The 27,062-nt window shown below is 41.3% G+C and overlaps 3 protein-coding genes across 3 annotated transcripts; 2 read left to right on the top strand and 1 right to left on the bottom strand.

Moving 5' to 3' along the window:
* Window positions 1-1,985: 1,985 nt before the first annotated feature.
* On the top strand, window positions 1,986-2,327 carry RB195_011553 (uncharacterized protein; the record flags this gene model as incomplete). Its single annotated transcript, XM_064193015.1, has 1 exon — window positions 1,986-2,327. One exon carries the CDS (start codon window positions 1,986-1,988, stop codon window positions 2,325-2,327), a length of 342 nt encoding a protein of 113 aa, XP_064050598.1.
* A 9,259-nt stretch (window positions 2,328-11,586) lies between these two features.
* Window positions 11,587-12,618, bottom strand: RB195_011552 (uncharacterized protein; the record flags this gene model as incomplete). Its single annotated transcript, XM_013438622.2, has 2 exons — window positions 11,587-12,317; window positions 12,483-12,618. The coding sequence occupies 2 exons, from the start codon at window positions 12,616-12,618 to the stop codon at window positions 11,587-11,589; spliced, it is 867 nt and encodes a 288-aa protein (XP_013294076.2).
* Window positions 12,619-16,709: 4,091 nt separating this feature from the next.
* Window positions 16,710-25,058, top strand: RB195_011551 (uncharacterized protein; the record flags this gene model as incomplete). The annotated part of the gene is made up of 17 exons (XM_064193014.1): window positions 16,710-16,796; window positions 16,865-17,049; window positions 19,752-19,828; window positions 20,222-20,291; window positions 20,349-20,448; window positions 20,949-21,043; window positions 21,103-21,217; window positions 21,316-21,394; window positions 21,487-21,585; window positions 22,126-22,234; window positions 22,511-22,654; window positions 22,709-22,823; window positions 22,883-22,989; window positions 23,064-23,130; window positions 23,187-23,282; window positions 24,595-24,674; window positions 24,929-25,058. The coding sequence occupies 17 exons, from the start codon at window positions 16,710-16,712 to the stop codon at window positions 25,056-25,058; spliced, it is 1,755 nt and encodes a 584-aa protein (XP_064050597.1).
* Between the last annotated feature and the right edge of the window lie 2,004 nt (window positions 25,059-27,062).

Here is a 27,062-nt window from a genome sequence, read left to right as displayed (position 1 = left end):
TATCGTTGTCGTCCGAGGTTTCCGTAGGTGAATGGGCACTTACGATGCAGAGTTTATGTCCTCCGCGATCCCGTGCAAAGGCGGATCTTGCCTCACCAGGTTTTTGTAGTCGTTGCTCACAGTTGTAGCGCTGCCATCTACTTTTCATCAGCGCCATCGCAGTAGATAGTGTAGTCTTCGATACTGATGACCGGCGGATCTCTGATGCGTGTTTCCTGGAGCGCAGCCAACGGCACACGGAGGTATCGTAAAAGCCTGGGCAGCCTAGTTTGTTGGAGTTAACCCGACAGTGTTCGGCAGTTCACCATCACGAAACGAATGGTTGTTGCCAAAGAATTTATGCTTCCTTCAGTAATTAACCTTTCAGGTTCCTTCAAGGCTTCGGCGATGTGCTGGACGAGAGCACCTTTTTGCAATGTATGGGATTCTTTCGCCATGTAACAGCGCAGGTTATATAGCTGGTACGTGGTCCATGCGTACACTCAAATGCCTGATTGCGTTTAGTTAAATCACGAGCGGGTACCACTCAAACGTGTATACGCAACGCCAGTGTTTACTACTTCTTGAATAGTGTTTTCAGTTTGGGTTCAGTTTCCATCACTGATTTAAAAGCGTCATTATCAATCTCAACAGGGCGTCCACTTTGAACGCTATCAGACAAGTCAAAATCACCACTGAAAAATATTCTAAACCAGCGTTCGCGCTTAGCGACCTTCAATACGTCTCCATGCACATCACAAATGTTCTTTGTTGAAACCGTCCCATTAACATCCGATCGAAAATGAGACAGTATGCAGTGACGTAAATGTTCTTCGGTTCAGTCTTCAGTCTCTTCAGGTCGATTCTCTGCCATTTTATAGTGGTGTAATAAAAACGTTTGAATTTACCTATCACGTAACCCGCGAGTAGAAATATGCCAATGAATTGCCATCTGAAATACTTTTTTATGCATTCACGCTCTGTGCTAGACTTAGGAAAATATTCTACACTGATAGTAATTGATTATTTATGGGTACCATTAGTAGTAAAAATTACGAATGTTGTTTTTTTTAGACTTACATATTTATAATTATAACAATCATTTGTACGCTAAACAATAAAACAAGACAGAAAAACACGTTTTCTGTTTTTAGAACTTGTTACGATAACTTCTTCATCTCTAGCACTCTTAAGACTGCTATTATATTAACCCTTCGAATTTCTAGGAACTGTAGTTACTCGGATATTGTGGACAGACTATTCACTTAACTTTTCGCCTATATTAAATTGCGACAAGAGTATTATTATTTACGCTATTTTGAAGTGCTCCATTAGTACTAAACATATAATTTATAAATATCCTGACCTACATAAAATACGGAATTTTGGAGAATTCTCTAATATATTAGTAGTCTTTGTGATCTCCGTAATCTATAGCTACCACTTGCATATGTATTGATCCCTCCTCGCGCTCTAGTCTGCTATAAATACTCCGACATTGATTCCTTATTCTATTCACTCCTCCTTACTGATGAGCCTCGAGAGTGAATTACTATTTCTAACTTACTCGCTTCTTCTCCTTGCGTCGTTTAAAGGGAAAAGCGGTACGAAATCCCAAACTACCCTCTAGTCCTTTACTCCTTCTATTCTATACTGTCCTATTCTATTCTTCTACTATTTAAAAAAAAACTTTCAGTACACATGGATAGAGAATTAGAAGCCAACAAATAAAACAGAACCACTTACTCTCTTCCATTCGCCTCTTCTGTTTGCGATTACAAGATAAAGGCGAGAAGAAGAATATGTTGTAATCCACCAGAAGATGATATAGCTCCTATCTGCAAATGGGGATGATCCAAATGGGAAAGTCTGAGCCTGAATTTAGGATAGCGGTCGATTACGAGCTGGTGATTTTCTTTCCTTTACTCATCTGTCGGAAAAAGAATAGATCAATCAACTACAGGCAGCGATCAGTGCAGCAACGTGGGTGTTTCCTCAGTGCTCGAATGAGGGATAGTCTTGGCATCTTAGCAAAGCTTGGGTACGTAGAAAAAACTTGCCAGGAATTCTCGAGTCCCTCAAGGGCAGCGGCAGACGTAGCACGTTGGTGGAGGACGTTGAAAAAACTTCCATTTCTCCTAAATGACATGTCTCGTCTGGTGAACATCCGTGCAAACGTCACATCCTGTGTTCCTGCCATGCAGGAAATTTCTGGACAACCTGCAAAAAATGTGGCTGCGAAAGCCCTTCGAGAAGAGTTGTGCAACTACTCGGTCCCCGAATCAATCACCGCCGAGATCTATCACAGAGAATTTTCTGCAGTTCATTTTATTTTCTCGCTTTGCTAATGAATACGAAATCTCAGGTGCCTGAGGGCTAGAAAAGAACCGATCACCACTGACAGAACTTATTCTGGCACTTAAAAACGTAGTTGCAGTTGCTAAGCGAACTCTCTCGAAGATGGAAAGTGAAGGATGCTTTGTCGTTCACCTTTAAAGGGAAAAATCATCGTTGAAAGACTTTCTCTTTTCAGTTTGCGAGCGAAAATTTCTAAAAAGGATAGAGTGAAAAAAAGTCGTGAAGAAGTAGTACCGGCTAGGTGCACTTTTGCGGCTACAATCCGACAAGGATAAAACGTGAACACCGATGAAATTGGTGGATGCCGCCGCGAGATGTCGGGCTACACGTACGACAAAGCAGTGTAGATCACAGCTCACATATTAGTGCATTTTCTAATATATTGCAAATAAAGAAGAACAAACATTGTGCGTATATCTCTCCGGATTTCCATAAACCCCACATTCACGCCAGTTTCCCTAAATTTCAAAATTTCCTGGGTGTTCTCGTTCAACCGCTCTTTCGTTCCGCGGAGGAATGAGCGGAGCAATCCATTTGGAGAGTGGCGACATTGAATTTTTTTTAGGATTCTTGTCATCGCTTATTACTGTGGTGAGTTATGATTGTGGATGCTCGAAAATCCGACAGGAGTCTCTTTACCTGCAATCATTCGGCCACGCTGCTTTTCAGGAAATAGATACTTTGAATGCTTGTAAACTCGATACCAGGATCTCCACCGTTAAGACGCAATTTTAGTCCAAATCAATAAGAAAATGTGAAAAAGTGGAAACCTTTGAGCCAACGGATGATATCTAAATAAGCTTACAGCAGCATTGAAGGTAACGTGAAAGCAACTTTTAGACACGTGGCCCAACGCGCTTATGGCTTTTAAATGTTATATGTTGACTCTGTAACATTACAGGAATTCTCAAGAAAAGTAAATTGTCATTAGCAATATTTCCCCAGAGGATTTTTGATAGGTACTTAACTGAATTAAAACAATGTCACTGTCGCATCAATCCACTTGGGATGGGCCAACGCGTTTTACTGTAATTCGTAATCGTTGAGGTTTTTGAACGCACATTCACCTATACAGTGATTTGCAGGGACCAGCTGTTGATCAAGTCAGTGTTTTAAGCTGTCAGCAGAGTTCATAGCCACGCAGAGAGCCTCTTCCTCCCAGACAAGTCCTATACCAATTTATCGACCCTGACGGGATGAAAGGCTTAGTTGACACTGGAGCGGTTTCGAACCATCGACCATGTGGACACAGCGAACCTCTTAGCGACTGCGCCACACTCACTCCGACGGAACTGGGTTGGGAACAAAATCGTAGGTATGCAAAAAGAAGTAAAAGGAATTCCAAGAGAGCTGTATAGGTGACAACTTAGTGGCGAAGGAACTCATAAAATAGTGCAGCATTCATTCGTATCTGTCGGAAATTTGGGATCTCTACAGCCCTCTTGAAATTCTTGATACTTACTTTCTTATTCTTGTTGCTTCTTAGTACTCAGCTACGATTTTGTTCTTATCTTAAGGGGGTTAAGTTAGGTTAAGGGCCTATCTGAAATCCTCTGGGGAAATATCGCTAACTGAAACACAAATGTCTTTAGAATTTTTGTAATGTTAACATTCTGCCACGTGCCTAAGAGTTTTTTTTAAACGTTTTCTTCACTCATCTTTATTCATTGTAAGCTTATTTAGATACAAACCACTAGCTTCCACTTTTTCACATTTTTTTCCATTCATTTGGGATGAGATAATGTTTTAATGTCATGTTAACGAGAGATGCCAGTTTCTTTTTTCACGTGTATAAGGAGCTATTGATTGCCGGTAAAGCTATAAAAAGCTATAAAGCTATAAAAGTACAAAGCTTTTTCACTTGTAAGTGAAAAAAGGAACTGTAACTATGGAATAAACGTTTCCCATCCTGAAAATTCTTGTTCCAAATGTTGCCTTTACCAATGTGTATCATTACGATAATGTCAGTAGCTACCTTCAACTCTGCACTTAAGTGAAGGTCCCACCACACAGAAACAGTTTTTTTTTGTTTTTATACAAAGCTGCTTCCATAGTTCACAGCCTATTTGCCACACTTCAAAACAGTGATTGTTGATAACAGCTTCACGTCAATTTTCAGAGGTCCACAGAGCCGCAATTCCTGCAGTGAACTTTGTGGGCGCCCTAGGGCGGCACCGATACGAATATCACGAAGTTCTGGCCATTTCGAAAGTCTGATGCGATATGGGATGTGCAGTATGGCCTTCAAAAAGTCATAGGGTTTTCAGTTTGTCTCCAAATGGCAAAAGAAAGCGATCCTATTACTCGATAACATGCTCGTGAGGGACCATGACGTAGACAAAAAGCACAAAAGTCATGTAAACAGCTTTTCAGTGTATTTCGATCCGTTCGTCAGCAGTCTTCAAAGCAAAATTACAAAAAAATGCGCGACAATGGGATAAACTTTAGAAATTGGCGCCTAGTAGATTAGAAATCATGTGGATTATAATTGTCTTTTAAATGGTGAACTTGAACAGTTAAGCGACAAACCGACTCCTGTCCGTTCCCGTGAAAAGTCCAGTTTTGAAATATCTGAGACCTTCCGCAGCTCTGAAAAGATCCATCAGTAACCCAGTTTGGTCATATCAACAGTTTTCCAGTTCCACTCGCATTCGTTGGGTCACTGACCGTTGAACTAAAGACTGGTTTTATCAGGTTCTTCCAAATTCTCTCTTGAAAACTGCTTTCTAAGGAACCCCAAAGCGAAATATCCTGAAAATTTCACGTAGGTAGTTCATTCTCCAACGTTTTGAATAGAATATGTTTTTTTTTGTGACAGCATGCATATTCTTTTCTCAGCATCTGCATCACAGTTAACTTTAGAGTTGGCTCAAAATAGCACCAAGCCCTCGTTTTTTTTTAACAGTAGTATCGCTTCATACCTCTACTTTGCTTGCGTTCACCTCAACCTCAGAGGAGGCATACTTCTAGATGTTTCTCTGCTTTTTCTCTATAAGTATTACACAAGGGTCATATTAGAAATTAGAACACGTATTTCCACACGATCGTCTATTGCTATGGCCAAGCAGGGTGGCCCCATAACTATCATTGCAATCGGCTGAGTGGGGTTTCTTGAATCTGCAAATTGCTCGTGCAGTAGTGCAACGATCCTACTGAAATTCAGAGCTTTGAAGATGGTTAGTACAGTGTGAACTCTTTAAAGTTAAACTGTCCTCACACTACCGCCGGCTTGAATTTGAAAAATTGAACAGGAAGAGATAAACACAACAGATTAGGGCCAGGAGTGATGTATGTGTACAGACTATTCCAGCACTTGAATGTAACGCCTATAACATTACATATAACACAAATCTGAAATGAATGTACCTTTTTATCATTACAAAGTTCCCAATATTAGATGCCAGGACTCGAATTCTCTTTTTACAAAAAAAAAAAACACCCGCGCTCTTCTTGTGGAGAAATGGATTTTGGGCCGCCCCTCTTCGCGGAACTCTGCGTCATCGACCATTATAACTATCAATGAGACCACATAAGTAAGAGTATAAAACCTCGATAATTTCGCCCAGAGGATTGATACGAAGAATACAGGATTGTAGCAATGCTCACCTCTTCAAGTCTTTTGGCTTAGTCACTTGGTTTCTCCTGGTAGACGTTTTGTAGAAACAAATTCTGCGTCGGTTTGCTAGAAGCTTTTGCTGTGCCTCTCTGATCCATGATGGTGCTTCGCTTTTTTCAGTTTCTTACAAATTTGTCACAGTCGAAAATCTGTGAATCTCATATTTACAAGTCTATTCCTATTCCAACTCCCTGTTATTTCTTTCTCCCTCTTCGTAACCCCCTTGGCATTCAAAAGCACAACCTTCTGTTCCATTCCCATTGTTTATCAATTGTACATAGGCATCTTGGCGTAAAACTTGTTGTAGAGGGTTGAAGCTCTTATAAAGGCAGGATACCATGAATCTGACCTAGTATGGATTTCTCATAGTTTTTATACAGGGTCGTAGATTGCGGAAAAACTCAAAGTTCTGCTCATCTCTCTGTGAAAGTCGTTAGAAAAAGCATGGTAATCGCTTCAGTTCCCACGAGATGCGTTAGAACGCGCATCTGTATGCACCTTCCGTTCCCCTCAGCAGCGGCGCCGCCAAGGTTGGCGCGTTGCAATGCAAGCCGTCGTAAAAAAAACGGCAGCTTCCGGGCCGTTTTACAACGACTATGGAGAAATAAGCAAAACCACATGGTTTTTCGCAATCTGCGGCACTGTATAAAAGCTTATCATGGGAAGTCCTTTCCACGTCAGATTCGTGGTATGCTGCTTTGAAGCATTAGAAGTTCCAGCTCTATCTTCTTTATTTCTCAAGCTATATAACTTTAGCCTACATCTAATACATCCTCCAAGACCAATGCTTAGGATCGTGCACTTCTTTGCTTGAGAACCGAGATTGTTATTCAGCCATATTCTGGCTAGCACGCCGGCGTCATTGCCTTCTTCGGAGAATGGAAAATCGAGAACACGTGTAATTCATCCCCTCAAACGCCTCGTCACACCAGAAGATGTGACTTAGCAAGAATATTTCTTAAAGACAACGTCAGAGAAGCAGACCACAATAGTGCTCACCTTGACAGCAGACAGATGTTAGCGGAACACCGGTTGGTTGAGTTGCACCGCTAATAGTAACTAATAACGATCTCCCTTGCATCTGAGCCCGTAGGTCAAAACCCGTATAGGTCCTGATACGGCGCCAGCTCGTTGGTCACAACGACGCATTCTTCCTTACGATTCATGGTTGGAATTCCCGCTGTTATATAGAACGCTTCAAATGCTCTCCGCACCAGAACGTGGGATTCGCATTCCAAAATCGTGACAGCTATGTTGAAACAGGTGTTTTCATGGCATTGTCCGAGATGAGGATCTAAAGGGATCGCCGATTTTGATTTTACGAGCCCACGTAGCTGCTCTGTGTAAGTATGACCCGAGTACATAGTGCTCTTCCTGTTTCGCCAATGTACTTAGCCCCGCATAGTTGACAGATGATCAGATAGATAACTCCCGATACCACGCAGTCTTGTAGAGAATCCTGTAGACCAACCTGTCGTAAGCTTGCTCACACCGCTTTGCTCATATCATCCGAAATAAAAGGAAGGTAGAAAGAGATCTTCTCTTCTCCTTTTTATTGCCGGCACTGTGTTACATGGCTCGGTTTTCAATGGGAAGCTTTTGATGGGTACTCATTAGACTGGGCAATATGATTTGCCATATTCACAGATGCTATGCTCCCTTGAACGTCAGATGAAACTGCTGCAGCTGTCTTAAACATGTTTTCGATGACCGCCTTCTTGGTCTTCCAGGGGTGCGCCGAATGGTAGTGAACTATAGTGTTCTCAGAACTCGGTTATCGGTACTACCTTGTTTTCTAATTTCCTCCGTATAACTGAACCTGGACATTGAGAAACGGCAGCCACCTGTCTTTGGGTTTCCCTTCGTGAACCTTATATACTGGTGTTGTTTATTTAAGATACCGAAGCAAGTGTCCATTTTGGCATACGCTGGACATACAATGCAACACTCATCTAAATATCGGCGGTACAAGAGAGGTTTGCTTTCCCGTAGAGGTTTTTCGACCTTTGACATGAAAGCAGCGGGTGATGTAGGAGTAAGTCTTTGCCCCATGGGCAAGCCTCTAATCTGGGTATAGTTCTGCCCAGACCTGCAAATTATGGAACATCTCAGGAATTTACCCAGCAGCGTCATTACTTGTTGTATCGCGTATGTACCCTGATATATTAGGAGACATGTGGTTGTCAAAGGGAAGCTCTGATGTTGCATGCGAAGCAACATCGGTGGAGACATTTGTGTAAAGCGAAGTGACATCGAATGATTCGATGGCACAATTCCCACCAAAGCTAGCTTTGCGGAAGGGTTCAGTAAACATGGCTGTGTTGGAGAGACGAGTAGGAACGTATTTAAGTAGCTGGCTGAGAATAATGTTAATTAACCAGGATATTCTGTCACTGAGATCTCCAATATTGCCTATGAGAGGTTTAGCCTTGAAATTCTCTGGGTTGTTTGAGCTAAATTCAGCAGTGAAGAGTTTGTGGGTCTTTAATAGGACATGAAGAATTGGACAGGTTGCCCGATCACATCTTGGGCGCATGATAGTACTTTTTGATAATTCTGCCAATTTTGCGGTCTCTGTACATATCCTATTCAGAGAGCGGTATTGGCTGCTAAATCCATGTGGATAGGAAAGATGGTATAGACTGCCGTCCCTAAGGCGGTGTTTCCTATAGTCATGTCCGGTTCACGTGATATCACAACAAGTTCTCCTCCCTATCCCCCTTGCATCTGACCCCGTAGGTCAAAACCCGTATAGGTCTTGATACGGCACCAGCTCGTTAGTCACAACGACACATTCTTCCTTACGATTCATGGTCGGAACTTCCGCTGTTATATAGAACGCTTCCAATGCCTTCCGCACCAGAACGTCGGATTCGCGTGCCAAGATCGAGACAACTATGTTGAAATGGAAGTTTTCATGAAACTGTCTGAGATGAGTACCTAAAGGGGCCGACAATTTGGATTTTACGAGCCCATCTAGGTGTTCTTTTACCCGAGTACATAGTTCTCTTCCTGTTCCGCCAATGTGTTCAACCCCACATAGCTGACAGGTGATCAGATAGATAACTGCCGATACTGCAATCCCCTTCCATTTTCGGATGTACGACACAGTTCTGCGTCTCGCAAAGTCTGTCAAAGACACTGCAGAATATTTATTTATATATGCATATTTATATATACATATCTATGCATGTATATACATGCATATATATATAATATATATATATATATATATATATATATATATATATATATATATATATATATATATATATATATACCAGTCTGGTCGTCCGGCTGACGCCAGACTCTCAGACTTTCCAATTTGCTTTCACAACTCTTCTCATTGATTCAATACGCTTCTATTCGCAAAACTTCAGATGAATAGATTTTCTTTCAAAATTTTTAGTAACGGTAAAAATTCAACAAAAGAATTAGATACCTACTTAATGCTGCGGAAGAAAATATGTCTTGCGATAACAGCACCGGTATTTGCTAACATCTATCATTTCCTTAAACCTTAAAATCGTGCATACAATCCTCCATCGAGTTAAAGTGAGGTCAAATAATAACGAATATCTAAATTCAACAAAAAAAACATACACATTAGTCACAGCTCTAATCTAGGTCTAATAACACAGCTTCTTCAAAACCGGAGTGTACATGTCCTTGTTTTTAGTAGTGGTAAGGCTTTATCCAGTGCAAACTCTCACATAAGTATTAGGTGAATTAATCACACTTACTGTACAGTGAAGTATATCACGCTGTTCCAGGTTTGGAATCTTCTAATTTCGCTCACTTTTGTAACGAAAATACTCGTTAAACAGCCTCCTCATGTGCTAAAACTGTTCTTTCTTGCATGTAAGAGCATGCTCATTATAGTATCTAAGAGTGGTACGTCTTCATCCAACTCAACGTCCAACAAAAGACTTAGGTGGCCTACTTGGTTCTGCACAAAGAAGAACATCACAATAGTAAGCAGCTCCTTAATATTCTGATAGCACTTCCACCATGGTTTTGAAGTATGTTTGTAGATATGTCTAGGAGTGGTAAAGCTTCATGCAATTGAAACTCTAACAAAAGAATCAGGAGACCTACTTAGTTCCGCAGAAATAAGAAAGCTGTAACATCGACTATTTTAACCGCTTCACAAAGTATCTAAGAGTGGTAGAGCTATTTCCATTGAAAGTTCTATCAAAACAAATACCAAACCTGCTAAATCCCATGCACGAAAAAGATAATGGAAATGGAGTTTCTGAATACGCTGACATCACTCTTTTTATATAGGAGCACGATTCACCAAGTACCTAAGATCAGTACGGCCTTTTTTCAATGCAAGTTCTATCAAAACAAATAGAGAACCTACAAATGCACTGCACTAAAATATATCATAAGATCAGAGCTTTTCCATATGCTAGCACCACTCCTTTTTTATTTGAAAACATCTCACAAAGCATCTGCGGTTAGTACGGGTTCTCCATTAAAAACTCTCACAAAAGTCATAGAGAACCTACTAATGCACTGTACTGGAATGTTTCATGAGATCAGAGCTTTTCAATACGCTGACACCGCTCTCTTGGCACAGGAGAACACTTTGCAATGAGTCGGCGATTAGCATGGCTCGTTCCACTGAATTCCTATCAAAACCAGTTGGGAACCTAATAATGCAGTGCAGTAAAATATATCATGAAAGCCGACCATTTTCATACGCCGGCACTACTTTTTCGATAACGAACGCTTCACTCCACAGTAAAGTTTATCACTATGGTTTTTATCTGTGTTTTATTCTGACAACACTCCTTTCGTGGATTCTGATAATACCTCCTTCATGGTTTTGAAGTATGTTTCTGGATGTATTTGAGAGTGGTAGAGCGTTATCCAATTAAATGTTCAATAAAATTACATAATAAATAGGGGTTACCTACTGCGTTACCTACTTAGTTCTGTATAATAAGGTTTATCATTATGGTACAGTTTTGCGATAATATCTTAACGCTCTAATTCTTATAATAGGAAGATAGGAAGGAATAATAAAATAGTATAATAATAATAATAATAATAATAATGTTAAGGAATAATATAATAGGACGTAATAGGAAGAAAGATTTTCAATCACCTTCCTTTTTGGTTTTGCTTTTCAGCTGTAGCATTTTTTATAGCAAAACTTCATTGTACACTATATGTTTCATGAATATCTGGACATTGTACACTATATGTTTCATGAATATCTGGACCTTTAATCCGGCTGGAGTTCTTGCACGGCAGAATCCCACGTGTAATCGCCCGTCACTAAACACGTCTTCTGGCAGATACACTCCTACTTTGCTGAAGGACTGTCTCCCTAGGCTTTATTGATACTCCCTAGGCTTTATTGATATTCAATGCGAAAGCAAGACATACGGGGAATTGTCTTCTTCGTAGCCGGAACGGCAACTTTTTAGCCCAGTAATTGTCAGTACTGGGAATTATAGCTAGCTGGTTTTTACGGTTCCCACAAATGAAACGACATCTAAGCACATAGCGCCCGAGGGTCTCTACAAAAAAGCATGACGATAACACCTTTCTTCAGTCGTAGCTCGTGAGGTGGCATTCCCGTAGGTTCAAACGAGTTTAGACACTCCATCTGGCACAATTCATCTGAGCTTCCTTCGTGATTCGAGTGCTTCATCGACTGTTCGTTTGTAAATGCGCACATCTTGTGGACCGCATGTGCATAGCCGTTTCAGGGCTTCATTATTCGGCTGCCTGACACTGATGGTTGTAGGGGCCAAAATAGCCTGTTCATAAAGATTCGTATCACCTGCACTAATAAACTCGCCGAAAACCTCCGTAACGACACTTCCTTGACGCCGTAATTCCTCCAAAATTTGAACGCGTCCTTCGCCATCGTTAATGTTGCCATTGCTTTTGTCCAGGAGGAAATTGGCCCATTCAAGTCCAGCTTCTCGAGCTCGTATATTAACTTGAACCCGGTGAATCTTGAGAACTGGCCGCAGAACAGATTTTGTCACGAATGAATCCACAAAGTCATCTCGCTGCCCGTACTCTACTATGGGGAACACTTGTCGGAAATCGCCCCCTATGATGTATAACTTACTGCCGAATGGCCTATCGTTCTGCACGGTATCACACAGCAAACCATCGACAGCTACAAGAGCGCACTTCGGGGTCGTAGAAATCTCATTCCAGATGATAATTTCAGTGGGCATAAGTTGTCGTGTTTCTTTTTGTTGTCGTTTCATCAGAGATGTGCGATTTCGGTCAACAATGTTGAGTTTGAACGCTGAAGTGAACGTTTTTGCATTTGGCTGAAGATTAGCTGCGACTCCTGTCCAAGCAACACACAACACGTGACATCGCTGTCCTACGACCAGGTTGTAAATAGAATTATTAAGATAGGGTTTTCCTGTTGCGCCAGGACCATCAATGAAAAAATAGCGCCCGTCATTGCGATCCGTAGCTGCTAGGATATCATCAGCAGCACTCTTTTGATGCGAATTCAATTACTCATATAATCGTGATCCTTCACTTTCATGCTGACGATAGTCAACTGGAACATCGGAAAGTGAAGGTCTTTGATTCACAGGTGGCACAAGAATTTGCGCTAAATCTCCGCTAAACAACAACATCCGATCGACGACATCGACGATGCAATCGTCAGCCATCGATGTTGAAAACTCATTCCATAGCTCCTCAGCATTCGCGACTCCACAGTAACAGAGCAAGCAAGCGAAAAAAAACTATGTAAAGTTGATGCTGCCTGAAACTCCGCAGCTTCCTGAATACTCTGACGATAGTAGGTGTCATCATCGAGGAATCCTGTATTGTCATCACCTTGGAGAAACCTTGAAGGATTTATTATGAAAATCCGACAATACCATTCTTCACTTCCTTTAATGCAATGCGAGGATTTGCGTCAATATGGATAACAGACAAAACATATAATAAGATGGTTCACTTATTCGTTCCAGTTTACTGGAATTCTTGAGCAATGAATAGTTACTTTGGAAATATCATCAAAATATAGGAAAGGTTGAGTCAGTGCATGGAATGCGAGAAATGCTACTTACTTATTTTTCGTGTGCCCATCTACTTTCTCAGGTCTTCGAATGACATCTTCCCTTTGCTGCTTAGCAATAGGATACGGAGACTGCATCGTTCGACATCTCGGGGCGAAACCATGTAAATACGTGCTATTTCTTTCCTTCCACGTCTTCTTGGTTTCCAAGCATGGCACGCTGTGAATGAAAAATGCTCAGGGATCTGGTATTTAAACAAGTTCGCGAACATCAAAGTTCATATCAGACGGCTGGACATTATCGAAAACATTAGCTCATAGCCGGTTGAGCTCAAAATAGGCGGTAGGGGTCATGAAGTTAGATTGTGCTCCATCTAGAGCTTGTTGCTCTTGTCCCGCGACGAAGCAAATTGTCTGATATCCAGGTAGGTGAACAGCCAATCTGCACACAGTGTGAGGTTTTTCTTGCATAGCAAACCCAAACACCGTGAAGAGCTTGAGGTGGGCAGACATATCGAGTGTTCAAATGCTCTTTTATCTCGTCTACCACATGATTTCCGCTGCCATCAGAAACGTTTGTTGTGTTTATGAATATGAAAAAGAATATAAAAAAGAACTGTTTATGAATCAGAGCGAAGATTGACCTGATAGGTTCTATGATGGTTCAGACTATTCTGCTCTATTTTTACGTAAGCATCGACAGCAAATCGTTGACAGAGCTTGTCTGAATGGAGAATCGGATTGAAAGTATCACGAACGGAAAACAGGTAAGAGTAGTACTTAATCTGGGTGATGCAAGCGCCTCTTTTTTCCAACAACGTTGTATCCCAGCTACATCTTTCATTCGGAAAAAGAAGCGGATACGTAAGAAGGTCGCATCTTTTGTCAATATCGCTGATATTTAATAAAGAAGTTCCATCTGACTCCCTGAGGAAAACTACAGGACTTCTGGCAAGAGGAACATCATTTTCTTCTCCAACGTTACTATTGCGACCTCATTAGCCGTAGGCAATGCATACTGACCAAGCGCAATATCGGTTCCCCTATTTTCTTCAGAAATCATACGAGTAGTATCGGTCGACGGTTATCACGTATCGCTGGTTCTTCGTCAGCTCTGTCAGCTTCATTCATCATTTTGCAGGACCGCGCATAAGGATTTTTTTTGTGCAAACCACTCGCTCAGAAATCTCATGAGATCTGGATCAGAGCTCGAATTTTGAGCAATTTCAAGGCGCTGCTGAACTGCCATTTCGGCGTCAAGAATGTAAAGTTGGCCATACTTTTGTCGTTGTCCTGCCTTAGGATGTAAACACACAATTCGATGATAAATTTGGCCATGGATACGATAACAATAGGCCCTCGTCCTCTCGGGACATTTACGTGTGCATCCATTAAGGCCATCGCTAACGCTGAGTTAGAGTTCCTTATATTTTCCAAAGTATTCCTTTGGCGCTGTCTGTGTTCTGGATCTGTGAAACCTTCTCTTAAGAAAAACTGTTTAACAGGCTCAGGGAAATTCTCGAATAAATCGAGGACCAATCGGCCGTAATTGCAGCAGTCGCTGAACGTGTCTAGATGTTACTCTTTCACATCACAAAAAGTGTCGCTCTCACAGTTTACACAATGACAATTCTTTTTTTTCACATTTTTCCTAAGCGGTTAGTTTCTGCTGTTCGGGTTTTAAGCGTTAGACCAATCGTCTCTGCTGGAGCGTGACGCCGCCTCCGCTGCCTCTCAGCATCGGCGTGCAATCGCTGGATTCGGTGGTCGTGGTTGTCGTTGAGACGCTGCCTTCGTTGATGGTGAGGGTTCAAAATCAAGCGTTCGGAGCGTTGAGTACCATCTTCGCTTTGTCTGCGTCTCTGCTGTCTCTGCGCGTTTTCAAAAAGGCGTACCCTTCGTTCCTCTACACTTTAAGCTTGGCGCCGTCTGCGTTGCCGCATCGAATTCGCAGTTAGAAGTTCGGATGGTCTTCCGCAACTTTCGTTTTGGCGCAATGTTTGTAGGCGCTGTGAAATAGTCATGAGCCTAATGAAACGCTGCTCAGTGTTCTCATTTTGGCGAAACAATTGGTGACGATGTGAGTCTTCCAGCTGTCTAAGAATACGTTCTGCGCTGCCTTAATTCAGTCTTCAAATTCGCTGGCTTTGCGCATTCGCGCTCAGGCGTGCTTCCCGTACAACACTCATTTCGGCAATGCGGTGATTTCTTTGCCGTTCGGCATCATTGGCATGCATGCGTGGTCGTCCTCGTCCACGTGGTACTGCCGCTGGATCTACAGAGGTATTCATTCTTTTGAAAGCTAAAAAGGCAGAGATGAAGATGGTAGATGAAGCAAAGGATTTACAGTGAACAGTTCATATACAGTGAGAGACTATTATTAAAGCAAATTTTTTCCAAAAAATAACCACTCAACTAATCTCTTGCTGGGAAAGGAGATCTAACAAACAATGAATATGATCATTTCTGTAAGTCTGAACTTTGACGAAGTAAATATTAGGTAAAATAAGTTAGAGTTGTAAGGGAAACTATCAACTAGAAATTATCTTAAAGGCATCACCCCACGAATCTGAGGTGGTGCAGATTTCAGGTGGAGTATTCGTATACGGGATGGGAGACTACGGACAGGGAGGTGATTCCGTCCATTTCTTGCTAATTACCGTAAAAAACGGCCCGGAAGATGCGGCGCCGCACAAGACTGGCGCGCTCCAATTGAACCGCTTGTACAAAATGGTGCGCCAAAACGAATGAACTGTATCTTCCGGGCCGTTTTTTACGGCAATTAGGAAGAAATGGACGGAATCACCCACCTCTCCGTAATCTCGCATCCTGTATACGAATACTCCACCTGAAATCTGCACCACCTCAGATTCGTGGGGTGATGCCTTTAAAGTTACTAAAGTAAAATCGTAGTGGCGCACACACAAACACACACACACGTGACAGAATAATCCCGTTATTAAATATCATGATATTATATATAATGATTATGATCATGATCATGATGATATTCTATATGTTCTCTATCGATTGAGCCTTTTAGATCATACTTTGTGAGGATTTAATATGTATCTCATTATTCTGCTTAACTGCATACAAAAGACATTTTTTCTAGTTTATTAGTTTGCTTTGATATCAGCGCATCTTCTCAACTATTTCAGTTTGCAGAATTTGGATTTCTTCCCAGTTTTTGTGTACGTTGCATAGTAAGAGGAGATTTTGGAATTCTACTATGATTCCGGTTAGAACAAACGTTAATCGTACCTAATTACACAGAAATAGGGGATGACGGGACTTGAATCCCTGCAAGTTTTTTAAAAAAAAAGGTTCTAGGAGAGGAGCAAAACGAACGATGAGGCTGATGGAAAAGGATCTTATTGAGTAATCTGTTAATACTATTCATACACTATTATAAACTCTAAAAGAGAAAAGAAGAAGAGGATAAGGAATTCTCCGCATATTGTACAAAGAGCTCAGTGCACGATTTCACCAAAGACGCGTCGCGTAAATCCTTTATAACTCGTTTTACGCAGACTAGGCGTTATTTGTGATCATTTTTAATCGCTTGACGCTTTAGAATAGTTCCAGTCGCGCTTAGATTTCTTTTCAACTATAAATAGGACTGATTTCAATTTCTTAAATATGTCTTTCAAAAGCCAAGCATCCTTGATTATATTTCGTTTGATTGTCGAGAAGTCCTCCTGGCATTTTTCCACCACCACAAACTTTATTCAGAGTATGCGCCTGCTTTTGATTTTCGCGGCATGTGTATTCGCGTGCAAAGGTATCGAAGGTCGGAAAAGCAGAAATCATCTCGAAGACAATGTGAGCTCTTGCCAAACTCTCCTCTCTTTCTCTTTAAAAATTAACTCCAAAAAATGTGATTTTGTCAGCGGATCCAAATTCCTCGAGAGTCTAAGAATCCTCACGGAACATCACGATTCAAATATACCTATCTGTCTGTATGTCTAAACGGCACCCACAATGATCCGTTGGTGATTAAGTACGCTCAGGAATGCGAAAAGAAAGGAGCGCAAGTGGCCTTAGGTAAATACACCAACCAGATAAACACTACAGGGTGAGTTTCCCAAAAAAATTTCAAAGAATACTTTTTCCAAAATCAAATGTGAATTCTTATAACAGTCTCGAGATGGAGACGGAACAGTATTCCACTAGTTCTTTTGGATATGTCAGAAAAGAAGGATTGGAAGTAATGTCCGCTAGATGAATAGTTTTCCATAGTAAGGAACTATAATGCAGAATTGTTCTTGATCATAGTCGACGTCAACTAGGATGATATGATACATCCGCTGCCGATGTGGGAACTGGTACCCTTCCTGCCTAGCGCCCCTCTCGTTGATGGCACAGTTTAGCTAAATTGGGAGGCAAACGATTCTGAATTGAAGTGAACATGGCGCGTCCCGAGCGGATTGATTAACGCTAGACAGATTATTCTTTATTCTTTTACCAACTTTGGCAGATATTTATTCATTTATTTATTGAAAACACCTGCAGGTGTGCCATAAAACAAAAAAAAAAACAAGATGGAACAGAGCTCACTAGAATTTCGCCTGAATTTTACACAACAAGACCTTCAAACCCATGGCCCTTAAAAGCATGAGGAGTGGTGGGTTGGCAGGTCATTCTCCTGCTACAGAAGGTGAGAAATCCTCACGCGAGATCCTTTTCCCAGACTCAAAACGCTACGGTAGATAAACGCATACCAGGATTTGGGTGACCAACTTAACCTCGAACGGAGGAATCCGTGAGGTACCCTGGGCGAACGGGTGGGGGGAGGGGGGCTCAAGCGCAAGGGCTCACCAACTTTGGTATCCTTGAACGGCTTTCCACCACCAGAAGAGAATAAAGACCAACCGTATATTGGAATCTTGCAAGTTACAACTACAACCACCCATGTTCTCACACCTCGCGCTTATTGCGAATTTGCCAGGATACAGTACAGTCAGATCAAAACAACATTACTTGCTGTGCAAGTACAGAATCGGTTACACCGTGGTAAGAGTATAGCTAGTTCCAGTTGTGCTGCGGGGCTGAGCAAAAGTAGCACCACGCCCTTTCGGCCGCAATTGCCTGAACAATTGCACCACAGGTCGTTTTGGCTCGAGTGCATAATCGCTAAGAGAAAACAATTTCCGCGTTAGGTTACTAAAGATGTAAATCCTTAAGCTGCAAACGCGCATTCGTCCACTTATACAGCTTCCGAAGTGGAAAAGTAAACACAAAGCACATTCTTACAATAAAGTGGAAATGGACCTACTTCATAGTAGTGAACATTACGATTCTAGTTCTTCTTGATGCGCAATGAAAGTTGAACGTTCAAAGACTGCTCCTTGACAATAAATCAGTTTTGCACCATCAACTAACTCAAAGTTTCATTTACAATGCTCGCTGAAGTTGCCGCCTATTTATTCGTTTTACTTGAAAAGAATGGTGAAAGAACCGCATTGATTTTTGACCGCTTGCAGTTCGTAGCTACACCCCAAACTCTATGATGTTTCTGTCGTAAATTGCTATATATTCACTGTAAAAACGACTTGACTTGTGGTACAACTGTACAAGCTGTTGAACTGGAGCGGCTAGGCACTTGTGTAGTTCTTTAGCACAGCTGAAGATAGCGGAACATCTTACAAAGCTGTACTATAAGTTCGGTCGTTTTGACCTGACTATATCACCTGGTAGATTTGCAGGAAAGGAGGTATGAATATAAGAACCTGGGTAGCTCTTGCTGTAGCATGTTGACTCAAACATGTGTCAAAGCTGATACAAAGATTTGAATCACCATCAAACATTGGTCGCCGAATATCCGTTTAGTCAGAAGCCTCAAAGTCCTTGACTACTTGAAGAAAATGAAAAAATGGAAATTTATAGTCGGGTCGAGTTCAGTGTAGTGCACTAAACTTGTCGCTGCACTCGAAGAGGTGACGTTAAGCGAGCCGTTGGTGGGAGCCTCGCTAGCTCATCTTATCGCTGCAGTTCCAGTGAATCTAGTGGCTCCACCTGGAAGTCAACTACTCTCTACACTTCGCCGCTTTGAGAGCACCCGCAACTACGCCGAGTTCCAGTTTGCTGTGATGCGACTGCAACATTGCTTAGGTGTAGCGTAGCTGGTGGAAGGCACCACTGCTTCGACAGTGGTGCAACGTGGTCGATGGTTTGAAACCGCCCTAGACTAACCAAGCCTTTCATTACTCCGGGAACGATAAGCTGTAACAAGGCTTGCTTGAGAGGATAAAAACACCGGCTCGATACTGACATCGGGTGGTCCCGCAAGTTACTGCACGGGTGGCATGTGCATCCATTAACTTCAAACACCAATTGAAGTTAAACACCAGACACTCTTCTCTTTATTAATCTCGATAATACAACCATGAACAACAACACTGTCCATACATCATATCTATAGCCGTGGGATAGAGCCTTCCTTTCTAACCCGACTGTACACCTTATATTTCACAGGCGCTAAAAAGGTTATATAAACTCAAATCGAGTTGTGCACTACTTGGACAAATTCTGGAACTTCATATTTATGTGGTAAGCAGCTTTGCAAGTCGCTGTAAATTGCTGCCCCTAACTAGTTCTTCAGACTCAACTTTTTGGCAATTCTACAGAAGAAACTGTGTGTAGTAGCTGGGTAAGGTTTCTGTGTTAGTTTGTAAGCACAAGAAAACATGTATAAACAACATATTTGATTTTTTTGAATGCATTTTTCAATCACTTATTTTCAAGTTCCGAGTTCTTCTTTAATTTCGATATGTTTAGATGGGCTATATTGGAGATTGAGACCTTCACAGGACACCCATATGATGTGCAGTCTTATGCGGCCGGGGTTGCCGAAGGTGAGCGATTTGGCGCTGTTCCACCGGTGTTTCCGTTTTCTGAAAAAAAAACCCTTTTGTAAACAAAATCTTTACATTCAGTGGATCAACTTCTATTTTTTTTCGAGATAATAACGATATAGAAAAGGCAATTAATAATCTGAGTAGATGTTTTAACCTTTTGCTTCACAATTTTCTAAAATGTCTTGTAATGGTGTTACTAAGTGGAACAAACAGACAACAATAAATACTGCGTAGTTCAAACTGACAGTACTTTTTCACATGTAGTGAACAATGCAGAAAATCACCATCAAATAATAGAACAATTGTTATTTTTCCAATTTGCCGAAAACTAATCTATTGTGATTGGTTATACTTTGCTCCTTAAACAAAAACGTTCCTACCATTTTGCAGGTGAGCTGACCCGTCGGCTAATATCTTTTCATTACAGAAATACAATGGAAGAAATGTGCAAGAACCACACGTGCGTCTTCCTAACAACCGTTCTCTTTCAACTTCTACTGAATTGTGCACATTTCAGTCACTATTGTGAACGTCTTTACAAGTATTTAACTAAAAATCTGGAATGGATGCGATCTGAGGTGCTCTCGAAGCCGCCTACGGACTTATTCTGGCGACATGTACGTGATTTTTTCTTTGATTTTTTCTGCTAGAGGTTTTCTTTGTGCATCTATAGTCCGCGTCGAATTTGTTGGTCCGTAGACCGTTTCGATTGACCAGAATGAAGGGAAGAGGGTGTTCGACAAGAAGGGGATGAGCGTATGCAGAGAGTTCCGCATTCACTCGATTGAACATATTCGGCGCCCAATACACATTCGTCTCCTAACACCACCAACCAAACTGACGTTCAATTAACGCGACGGCGGCCATGGCTGCTGGGAAGCTGCACTCTCTGATGAATTCGGCGGCACGGCTGCGTTGTACTTATAAGAATGAGGGGACAAATTGCTCCTCAAGTCTGCAATTTCTGCATTTACCGGGAGAATATTTAATATAGCACATCCATTATTTGCATATCAGCCCGAAATTGAGATAAATGTTCACGGAGGACGCCTTTCCCCAAAGCTGCGCAGGTGTTACCCCACCGTTCCTGATATGACCTTCTGATCAAGGTTTTCAGGTGAATCTCACATTCGCACAACTCACGGGTCTTCGTGATTCTTACATGAGGGAAAATCTAACACCACGAATTGCTTTCGAGCTATCTCCTATCTAGTGCGTTGTAATCTTCTCGTACATGTGCCAGCAGATCGTCAGCATCTTATTTTTTCTAGCATGATGCAGCTTCATGGAGATCTCTTTGATCTAGAGAAGTACTTGAATAAAACATCTGATTCAACAGATGGAGGGCGATGTTCTGCGTTGGTGAAAATTGCGCCAGGAAATAAGGTATCACGTAAATATGGTGTATGTAAACGTCGTTTTGAACCATACAATTTCACATTATAGATATAAAATCTTATCTATACGAAAGAGTGTACGTTCAGGACTTGTTTTTCTCCCATGTTACTATGTCAAGTTTCAGTTGGATGATAAGACTGTTGAAGTTGTATAAATTTGCATTTGGTAAGTTTGCGTTTTGACACTACGTAATGTTAATGAGAGGAAATGATCGCGTGAGGAAAAAAAAAGCATTGACGTTTCTTTGGGTGTTTCAGATCCCAAGGAAGTCCCGGGTCATACAGTTACTTTCTCCGGATATCCAGGTCAACTAGCTTCAACGGACGACTTTTATTTGACCAGCGGAGGCTTGGCATGTTTATTTCTGAGTTCATCTATCCCCTGTCTGCAATTTCTCGAAAAAAATGCACAGAAATTTGTAGATCTGGTTTAAAGAATATCTTAAGTTTCATGTCCCAATTAAGACGGTCTGTACCTCTCCTGATTTCTTTTTGAGGTTGAACTGAATTAAAGAATTGAAAAAAGAGAAAAACTCCAGGTAAAAAAATCCTATCAAAAAGTCGAAAAATTCGAAAATGCAAATGATCAGAACCTGAAAGAACACATTATTAAGGAATACTACGGCAGAGATTATAGGTAGAAATTAAAAATGAAAACAACTGCATTGAAAAAAAGCAGCCTGCAGTTGAACAAGCAGAAACCATCGATGTGCTCTTCGAAACGTAATCAAGAAGGATTGCCCTAGAAATCATGAAAAAATTAAACATAAGTGGAAGTAAGGTGCTATAATTTATGTGTGAATAACTCCTAGACGTAATAGTTTTTTTTTTCAATTTTGGGGTTTTTCTGTCATTCTGTGAGTGCTTCATTGAGTTATACTAATTCTCTGCAGGGAGTTCTCGAAACCACAATAGATATCTTCAAAAACTCACTTTACAACCATATCAAACCCGAGGGTCAAGTGCTCTGCTGGATCCGGTCTACTATCTCAAATTATCTCAGCAGGTAAAATTAAACGCTTTCATTCTTAATTTTGCAGGAATAGCTTTTTGAGGAGTGAAGTGCATATATTTTTGTAGTACATGCAGGTTTAGGAAAAGTTGGGAAGGAAAAGTTCGAGAAAAGACTAATGTAGAAAAATATGGCAAAGCGAATTATAACAATGAACAGCATAGCTCTGTCTAATCAGTAGACCAACAGTCTTCCAATCTCAGATACTCAAGAAAAAACAAGGCGTTTCTCGATTTTGTCCTGCGGTACCAAAAATGGCTATATATTTAGTACACCAAGGAAATGGGTCGAGCTGTTCTCCCGCTACAATTCCGGCACCTACAACAACCAGTGGGATGTGTTAGATTACAAGTTATTCAAGCCCGGAAAAGAAATCCCCGAGAAGGATCTGTTTTGGATTCTTGAGCAAACGCCGTAGGTCTCTTAAAATCCTTTTTTTCTGCAGAACAGAGATCATACACTTTTTAGTGGTTCCGTAAGAATGCAGGATATGACATGGTTCTTAAAGAATTATTCCTACTGGCCGTCTTACAATATACCATTTTTCAAGGATATCGGTATCTCTACTGGAGTTAACGAAGTGGTTAGTATCTCCGTGATCCTAGGTCCTCCCCCGTACTTTTTTTGATAGCGATTATCAAGGCTGAAGAATACGACTGGTGCAAATGGGATTCATCTCCGCGAGCCAAAATTTTCGAAAGGGATCACAAGAAAGTCGTCGATATCGACACCCTCACAAAACTCATGAGGTTTGCTCACATACATAATCATCCTAGCATGCTACTATAAAGTTTATTCTGGAAAGATTTCATGATCTTTCCAGATATAACGATTACACACACGACGAGTTCTCTCGTTGTAAATGCACACCACTACCGTATACAGCAGAAGTGAGCGATATAATAATTATGGCTATGATTGGAGATTCACGTTCAAACATTTTCAGGCAGGAATATCAGCAAGAGGTGATCTGAATGATCCGAATGGCACCTATGAATGGAAAGAAATGGGATTCCGTGACCATGCTGCTTTCGATTTCAAGGTATGAAGTGTTCTGTTGCTTTCAATCCTAAGATCTCAGTCAAATTTTATATTTTTGCCATTCTAACTTGCTGTACTCTCAACAACATACTGTATACTTAAAAAATTAAGTCAGACGAAATAAAATCAGAAATAAATGTGGAGATTGTGTCTGAGCAAGTATTACTGTAACTTACACCATAATCATGTTCATGAAACATATCCGTTAGTCTTCACCCAGGTGAAACATTAGGTGAAACGTTGCTGCAGAAACAATGCGCGTTTTTCGTTGCCTCATCTTCACGACAAATTTTTTCCGCTTACACCCATCTTTATTATTAGAAGCCGTGTAGCTTTTTGCAGCGCATTTTGATGTGGTTATTATCGCTCAGGTGATTTCGAACAAGAATCAGTATTTGGTCGGTACCAAGACTTCGAAGGTATTATAAGATGTCCAGGCAAATTTTCACCAAATCCTCTTCTACAAGCTCAATCTGGGCAGGTCTGCGGTGCAGGCAGCTTGAAATATCAACGCTATTCGGGATGACGGAAGCACCACCGAATCCACAGTATGGTGTTGGTTCCAAAGATTTCGTTGTGTCGATGTCCTTCGATAGCCTCGAAGTTAAAGAAGGTCGTGGCCACCCTTTCGAAGTTGACCACGTCCTGCTGAAGGCAATCATAGAAGATGATCTGCTTAAGACAGCAAGAGAGGTTGCTCAAGAAATAGGCATTGACCATTCAAGAATCGTCCGCCATTTGGAAAAAAATTGGAGGGGCGAAAAGTTTGAACAAGTGGGTGCCGCATGATCTGAGCGAGTGCAAAAGAAACCGCCGTTTTGAGATCTGCTCAACGCTTCTGTTACGTAACAAGAACGATCCATTCCTCGATCGTATTGTTACGTGCAATAAGAAATGGATGGATCTTTCACGACAACAGGAAGCAACCTGCTCAATGGATAAGCAAGTATGAAGCTCCGAAGCACTTCCCGAAGCCATAAATGCACCGAGGAAGACCATGGTGACTGTATGGTGGTGTGCTGCATGTGTAATCCACTACAGCTCTTTGAAACCTAGCGAGACCATCAACGCAGAGAAGTACTACATAGAACTGGACGAAATGCACCGAAATCTCCAACTTATTGGCCCGGCATTTGTAAACAGAAAGGGTCCGATTCTCCTACACGAAAATGCTCGGTCAGCAGAGTTTTGCATCATTATGGAGTATTTTTGTGACACACAGACAAACACACACAAACAGACACACAAGGACTAAGCGCGTTATTATATAGCGTGGTAGATTCTACGTCAACAGGTTTTTACATCTGTTGCAGGGCACAAACTACGAGATGTTTTCGAAGCTTCGATTTAGGGCGTGGGGTGGACCGACATACGATCCATTACCAGTATTCGAGTAGGTTAAACTTCTTCACTTTTTTTTAAAACTCTTTCCATTCCTTAGTAACAGGTAAAGAGATGAAAAACAAATGAGAAACACTCAACATTGTCTAGCTTCTTGAAAAGACTTGTCTCAATGAATGAATTTCCTGATTTTATATAGATATGGAATTGTCGACCTGTTACGTATCCGGGTTCCTGAAAGTGTTAGCGGATAGAAAAGAATCCTAGTTCCCTGTTACTTTCATGTTAAGGTAAACAAAATTTCAGCTGGTCAACCACAAAGGTAGTGGCAAATCACTTTGGACAACCTCAAGTATGGAATTTCACCTACGTGGATCTAGAATGGGAGACGGAAACGGAGGTATTGGGATTCGAGAATGTTGACAGATCCGTATAATCCCTTCAAATAAATTTATATTATAATTTTGTTGTTTGTACATGCAAGTATGCATTAAATCTATATTGCTTTTCTTGGCAAATGCTGTGACATACCCAGTTTTCGATCTCTGACGAAGGATAGAACTTCGAATCGCGTAAATCACTTACGTAGAGCGTGGTACTCCTGGCATCAGTCTTTCGATTTCGTGTTTAATGACGTTCACCGCATTTTCATCTTACTTGCTAGGTGCTCAGATTTCGGTCAAAGCAACAAGGTGGTGATAAAGAAGTGAGCACGGAGCAGGCTGTTCCTTGTCTTCTTCACTTCATTCTCCTCGATGCTCCTTTAAGCCGGTCGCTTCTTACTGCCCAGCTCAGTGACCAAATCGTTCTTAATGCTCATTTCCCGCCCCAGATAAACATAGCTAGTTTACACAAGATATGTTCGCCCTGTTGAGAGTAAATGGAGCATCTGAAACCCATGCGTTTCTCATGAATATCGTCTCTACCAGATGCAGGTGAGGACCGATTCATTCGCATGTTTCGTCAAAACTGGCCTGGATTCGCTTCACTTGGGTGATGCTAGATGTTATAAGAAGGATGTCACCATCAAAGCGTAGGTGGTGCAGCCGCTGTCCTACAGTCTTCAACCTTCACTCCCATGTGGTCGCATTCTAGCTTTCGCATTGCGTTCTAGCCTTGAATACAGAGTAGCCGTGATTACTTTAGGTGAGATTGTATCACCCTATTCCCACGTCGATGGTGATAATCATATAGAATGGAGAAATTCTGAATTCGAAGTTACCATACAACTTTCAGAGTGTTTTTATCTCATCCTCGTCGGGCCACATCGTCTTTGAGCACAGCTCTGCCCTACCTCTTCGATCTCCAGCTAAAGCTCGCACAGGATCCAACCATTCTTTACTGTTTCACAGTCCGCGAGAGTTGGCATCTCGCGTGAACTGTCTGTTGGCGACGAGCGACCCTGCCTAAAGTTGACAATGTCCGGAAGTTCTGCGTAATCAAACGGAGGACTGTCAACAATGATTCTACGCTCCTTCTTTGTATTTAACATATTTGGCAATGGGATTGATTTAGATATTTGGTAATGTGCTCGGCAACGGCACTTTTTTGCAATATTTGGGTAACAGGAACCATTTATAGTTATGGTAGGAGCGTATACTCAAATGCCTGATTGCAGTTATTTAGTATAAGAAGGGTAGCTAGCAACCATACTCGTATATGCTTCAAAGCTTTGAAACATGACACCGTTTTTTTACACCTTCACTGGATTAATGTCTGATGACTTGGAGCATTCTTAATGTAAAGCAGTTGGCTTCTCAATATATTGTTGTGAGTATTTTTCCTATCAGAATGTTGAATTAGTATTTTGAAAAAATAATTTCTTCCAAATTACAGGATAAGGGTGGTCAGAAAATACCAATTCAACGTTTTGTAGAGCAGCCCTTCTTCTACAGAAGGCTTCCAAGCTATTTCTCGAAAGCTTTCATCGCTAAATTGTTAGAAATCCTCCTTACCTAACGACATTTAAACTATCTACGCGAGTTGACAAAGAAATGTTATTACTGACTGTAAACTGTTGTAAACTATGTAATATTGATAACTTTATTTTTTGCATATAGTACGACAATTCTTCTGCTCTTGCAAAAATTCTTCTCTGACGTGTGCGCCGGCTTCCTTTATAATTTAGTGATTTCTTGGGAACGGAGACGTCCTCAAGGAGGCTGAGAGTTTCTGTAATGTTACAGAATTAATAGTTAGCATTTATAAGCCATCAGCACATTATGTCACGTGTCTAAATGTTTCTTCATTACATTACTTACATTTCCCTTATTCATAGGGGGTGTAGTGTAGCGGTTAGAGGTTCCGCTTCCTGCACGATCGATTGGAGGTTCGAGTCCGCCCTAGTGCTCACCAAGCCCTTCATCCCTCCGGGGTCGATAAATTGCTACCAGAGTCCTCCTGGGAGGATAAAAGCACTGACTTGACACACCGGCCAGCC

This window comes from Necator americanus, chromosome III, assembly GCF_031761385.1.
Source record: "Necator americanus strain Aroian chromosome III, whole genome shotgun sequence".
NCBI lineage: Eukaryota > Metazoa > Nematoda > Chromadorea > Rhabditida > Ancylostomatidae > Necator > Necator americanus.
The sequence above is the reverse complement of the archived record's forward strand: the minus strand, read 5'-3'. Positions and strand labels throughout refer to the sequence as shown.